Source organism: Otolemur garnettii, unplaced genomic scaffold (assembly GCF_000181295.1).
Source record: "Otolemur garnettii isolate 467f Iridium unplaced genomic scaffold, OtoGar3 scaffold00036, whole genome shotgun sequence".
Classification (NCBI taxonomy): Eukaryota; Metazoa; Chordata; class Mammalia; order Primates; family Galagidae; genus Otolemur; species Otolemur garnettii.
Window position 1 is genome coordinate 10848415 of NW_003852431.1, and position 6000 is coordinate 10854414.

At 37.4% G+C, this 6000-nt stretch overlaps 1 protein-coding gene across 3 annotated transcripts in view; it reads left to right on the forward strand.

Annotated features, from left to right (window-relative positions):
• The window catches only part of TBC1D4 (TBC1 domain family member 4), a 71977-nt gene that overhangs the window by 50386 nt on the left and 15591 nt on the right, over nucleotides 1-6000 (forward strand). For 2 of the 3 annotated variants that reach the window (XM_023513195.1, XM_023513196.1), the window contains 2 exons: nucleotides 1607-1765; nucleotides 4154-4312. In XM_023513195.1, the coding sequence (XP_023368963.1) occupies nucleotides 1607-1765; nucleotides 4154-4312 (318 nt within the window). Of the gene's footprint in view, nucleotides 1-127; nucleotides 131-1606; nucleotides 1766-4153; nucleotides 4313-6000 lie in introns of all 3 variants that reach the window. The other variant, XM_023513194.1, reaches the window with a different exon arrangement.

The following is a 6000-nucleotide window of genomic DNA, read 5'->3' on the forward strand; positions in this document are numbered from 1 at the left end:
AGTTTGTTCTAAGATACTGTAATTCTTTGGAAATGCTTTGAAACCCTAAGTAAAGAGTAACATTGGTTCTGCTGTTGTTTTTGTGCTGTCGAGGACTTTGGATGCATGACAAAGATTTGTGTTACAGAAGGTAAGGTGGTTGAACTCTATAAGCTTGAATGAATATGTGGGTCACTACAAAAGTTTTGAGACAGACCATGCTATGGTCCATCATGTCATTTCCGAGAAACACAGTCAGCAGCATCACTACAAAAATTTTGAGACAGACGGTGCCATGGTTCATTATTTCACTTCCAAGAAACACAGTCAACAACATTCTTCGTGATACACCATACCAGTTTCAGCACGCTCAGCTTATTGGCTTACTGGCATCACTGTGAGGGTTTTGTTTGTTTCCATCCATGCAGATTTTATATTTCTTGATTTTTGTGTATCTCAAAAGTTTCGTAATGACCCACGGACGGATCACTTTGAAAAATTCCTGTCTATTGTGATCTTGATGAAAGAGAAGACATATATTCATGTGTCTGTTCTTCCTTCTCCCCTTTTGGAATCAGTTTCTTAAGATAAAGACCAAATCAAAATACTGTCTGCTTTTCTAGGCATTTCTTCTAATGAGCTCTGGGCCTGTATTTTAGATAATCAAATGAAAGAGAATTCTATATTATTTAAAAAGTACAATAGTGTTAACTTCAGCAAAAGGAAATTTTCTTTTTAAGATTATAAAAATGAGCATAGGAATATATAACCTAGTGTTGTTAAGGACGGTATGAATACTTGTGGAAATAGTTATCAATATGTATCAGGTTATCAGGGTCAAAGATTTCTCAAATCAAGGTTAGCATGAGGCACTGTCTTCTGATATATGTGACATGTAAAATATTAACACTTTAATTATATTTAAGATGATGTAAGCTGTCATGTCTGAGGCTATTACGTTTGTCAAAAATTTGAAATTTATAGAATAGTCAACATGGTTTCTTTATTTCTTTATTTATATATTTGTTTATTTGAGACAGAGTTTTTCTCTGTCACCTTGGCTGTAATGTGGTGGCATCATCATAGCTCACTGCAACCTCAAAGTCCCAGGCTCAAGCAATCTTTTTGCCTCAGCCTCCTGAGTAGCTGGGACCACAGGCACAAGCTACCATGCCTGGATAATTTTTTTTTCTATTTATTGGCTTTTTTTTTTTTTTTTTCTGTTTTTAGTAGAGATGAGTCACACTCTTGCTCAGGCTAGTCTTGAACTCCTGACCTTAAGGGATCCTCCCTCTTTAGCCTCCCAGCGTGTTAGGATTACCAGTGTGAAGTATGGCACTTGGCCCTACGTTTTTTTTTTAAATACCTAATGGAGTAAACATGTGTTGATATATATTAAAATATCCTTACAAAGTTACTCCTTCAATTTTTTTCTCATGAAATGACTTAAAGCTTGAAATCTTTTTATGTTGCCTCAATTTTTTTTCAAGTTTTCTTTTGGAGAAAAAAGTTAGCAGTTGATTCTACAAGTCATTTTGTATGATTTCACAAATAGGATAAGATGTTGAAAATACCATGCTTTAATAACACAGTGGTCTTACATAAATTCTCTTTTTGTTTCTCTTAGCAAGCAGAGATGAACTGCAGTCCAGAAAAGTCAAATTAGACTATGAAGAAGTGGGTGTATGTCAAAAGGAGGTCTTAATAACCTGGGATAAGAAGTTATTAAACTGCAGAGCTAAAATCAGATGTGATATGGAAGATATTCATACAGCTCTTAAAGAAGGTATTGGGAATAATCTCAGTTATCTTTTGTTGAAGAAAAGCCTCAGAGTTTTTGGATTTGTGAAGCTCAGGCATAGTTTTTTCTTTGTGCTTTTGCTTATTAAAAAAGGGAAAGTCATTGGTTTCTTCCGTTTAGTCACTTGCCTGGTAAGGAAATGGTGCTAATGAGGTTCCTACCCCTGAGCAGGTAGAGACACCCTTTCTACAGACTGTTCTGCTTCCTTCAGCCAGCTGTTTCCAGCTGTGTGGTGTTGCTTTCAAGGAAGAAGTTCATACATGTGTACAAATCTTTGATCACTGCCATGACTTGCAAATCCGACCCATTTCAATCATTCTGTCAAAAGTATGTATATGAATGTGTATATACATGTACATGTTTTATGTACAGATTTACATTCTAATTAGTTCATTGTGTTTCCTACCTTTCTTCATTTGTTTGGGAGAAATTGCTTTTATTTAGCCACATACTACATTTATTATTTCACTGTTGCTGTTGCATATCAAATGCCTGATATTTAAGCATTTTAAGCTTAATGTTAAAACTAATATATGACCACATGGGTTGCCATTTCTGTGATACAAAATAAATGTATTAAAATGAGAACCTTCATGGCGTGCATAAGCCAGGTAGAAAATGAAAATCTACGAATACCCAAAGAAATCTGATGACGAATCTTGGAATTTAATAGCCTCTGCTAATGTGTGAAACTATTGCACAGCTAAGTTTAGATTAAGGTAAGATTAATTGAGTAATATGCTATATTGACAAGCCCATACAAATGAGTAGAAGTGAGAGAGGGAGCTTAGAATTCCAGGAGGGCACGAGAAGGAGCAAAAAACTGCAAGAATGAAAATAACCACAAGCTTCACGTGGTAGCGACTGGGAGGTAACGGTAAGGTTAAGACAGGCGATTTGGAGCTGTATTGTAGAGGCCTTGGATACATCATGCCAGCAAACCTGAGTTTCGTGTTTGGATAGTAATTATTTTTCAGCTTAAACAAACTATGGTTAGGAGAGATTACCACAATGCAACCTTTGTTAACCAGCTGGAGCTTAGGAACCTATTCCAGATGGGATCTTTCGAAACTGAACACTCTTACTGAATGAAACAAAGTTGCCTGCTCTGTACAGAATTGAACTCTGTCCCTCTCAGTGCTTATGTCATGTCCCTTGACATAAAAAACATCATGATAGCGTGCTGTGAACTACTTGTGGTGTCCTTTGGTTATCAAGCATGATAGAGTTAATGTAGCATTGTTTTCTGCTGAGTATTTTCTTCTAGGAGGCTGAGTGATGTCTGGAGCACTTGAATTATGCCATTTTATTGTTTACCAGTTTTATTTTTTCAGTCTCTTATCATCGTATAAGAATTCTATCTCTTTTCAAAGTTAGTTTTTGGTGACAAATATTTATAAACTGCTGATGAAAAAAACTAGCTGGGCATTGTGGCAGGCACCTGTAGTCCCAGCTACTCGGAAAGCTGTGGCATGAGGCTCAAGGCTCACTGGAGCCCGAGGATTTGAGGTTGCTGTGAGCTCTGATGCCACAGCACTCTACCCAGGGTAACAGAGTGAGACTCTGCCTCAAAAAAATATAGAAACTGTAGATGAGGATTAGCATCTAATGATTTCTTTAAGCCAAATCAAAGGTGAAAATAGGCAGTAACACACTGGGATTTCAGGAGTTAGCCAGACTTTTGGGTTTCTAATTCTAAACTGCTATTACTGGTGTGTGAACTTGGAAAATTAACTAAATCTCTTTGTGCCTCAGCTTTCCATCTGTAAAATGTGTGTAATTGTAATCGCCTCCTCTGGATTGTCTGCTGAATACATGTACTCAGCTAGGCAGCTTCAATAAATGTTGCAGAACAGTGCTTAGTCATTGTTGGCTGATGTTAGCCTTGATGTTGCCATTATTGCTTTTTTTTTTTAGAGACAGAGTCTCACTTTGTCATCCTTGGTCGAGTGCTGTGGTGTCACAGCTCACAGCAACCTCCAACTCCTGGGCTTAGGCGATTCTCTTGCCTCAGCCTCCCAAGTAGCTAGGACTAAAGGCGCCCGCCACAACACTGTTTTTTTGTTGCAGTTTGGCCAGGGCTGGGTTTGAACCCGCCACCTTTGGTATATGGGGCCGGTGCCCTACCCACTGAGCCACAGGCACCGCCCATTGCCATTATTGTTATCGGCATTCTTTTCTTTCATAGATATGAAGAGCTACAGGACTAAGCTCATCACAGTGTGCTCCTGTCTTGAGTTGTGCGATGTGATTGTAGGGTGGTGTGTAGTATATGCAGCTGCCCAAGTTCCAGAATCATGCAGTTAATCAGCCGCCATTCAGTAACTTCATTCCAGAGTTCAAGACCTTGCTTATTTATCTCTTTGATTGTAGGAGTTCCCAAAAGTCGTCGGGGAGAAATTTGGCAGTTCCTGGCTTTACAATACCGACTAAGACACAGATTGCCTGATAGACAGCAGCCTCCTGACACGTCCTATAAAGAGCTTCTGAAGCAGCTCACTGCTCAGCAGCATGCCATTCTCGTGGACTTAGGTGCGTTTGTCCTAATTAATGATAATTTACAAGAGTGACCATCAGTTCTTTGGGGGAGTGTTTTGGTTTTTGATGTTGATAAAGAGGATCTGTTGGACCTATGCAGAGCTGCGGATTCTGTCCTTTTCTGAGGGCAGTTTGACTTTATATTTGATCAAGGATACCATATGTACCTGAGTATAAAATGAAGTTTGTACCCAAAATTTCCCTCTGAAGAGGGAGCCATCCCATATGGGATGCTCTTAGTTACTACATTTTGAACAGCTGACTTTTGTTTGGGATAGACAATTATATCTTAATCAATTCTGGTTTTGAAATAGGTTGGGAAAGGAGGGGGGCCAAAAATTTCAACAAAGGTATACCTAGTATTCCTGGATGTATTGCTAAAAACAAATTGTTAAATAGCAACGCAGTGGTTCTTCACCCCTATAGTGTAAATGAAAATTTCGCTATTCTGATGTTACAGGAATAAATACTAATGACTTGCAGAAGAATTTCCAGTGACAGCATCAGAAAGCAGTGTTTTAAATGCTGAATATCAGTGTATGGAAAGTAAAACTAGTCTGTTTTAACAAGTATTCTGTCTCTTAATTTTTCTGAATTAATGTATTTTATTATTTTAAAATAGCTAAATTATTTGATTAAATATTATCCATTGGCATTTGACTATTTCATTGGTACTCCTAAAAGCTGATATATGTTAGGCCAGGTATATTATTTGAGCTCATTTGGAAGTTAAAGAATTACCAAATTAAATTCTTTAATTCTTGAAAAATCACTGGCCCAAATTTAGTTTTTACCTCTATATTCCTTGTGGATGACAAATAGCTTTTGTTGGGAAAGGGTCTAGCTCAGATAAATAATTTTCGAGCCCTGCATAATTTAAAAGATTTTATAGAGAAACTCATAGTTGAGTTGTTGTCCTGATTCTGTTACCCCCAACTGTGGTGTTGGACAAATTACTTTGCTTCCGAGTATCAGTCCTGTTGTTAAATGGGGTCATTGAACGAGGCAGTCCCAGTGACCTCCAGCAGATCTATGAATTGGTGATGAAATCAGAGTTTGTCAAGATGTCTTAGTAAAGAGAGAGGGGATGCCATCGGATTACAGGAAAGGTTAGTCAGACGGAAATGGAGCTAGAATCAACCTTGTGGGTAAATAATGTATTTATAATTTTCTTTAGCAAAAATTTTAAGTGAGAAAGTAAAATGGTAATTTACAAAATTGCCTATTCGGCTGTACTTTTAGCCATTTCTGTTTCTTCAGCATGTTATTCTTTTCTCATTTCTTCTTCTTACTTGCTCTGTAAAATTAATCTTAATCAGTTCCTAGGAGGTAAAATCACTTCTAAGCATATGTGGAAGAAAACATTTTAAAATGTGGCATTCTTGCAAGTTCTGTCATGAGGAACTTAATTTCACAAGGAAATTAACATACTTCTTAATTTTTGTGGCATAAGGCAAGTTCCACACCAGCATTTATAGCTTTGGTGGGGACAGTGGGATTTCAATGTTTATTACTAGTCAGTGACGCAGGACTGACTTTGCTAGCTAAAGTGTCTCTATGGGAATTTTATACCCACAGCTATATTTTAAAGGAAAATTATTTAAAATTGGCTTGACCCTTTACTGTCCTTATAATTTTTGGATATATTGAGAAAAGACAAGTGGTTTACCTAGCTCATAGAG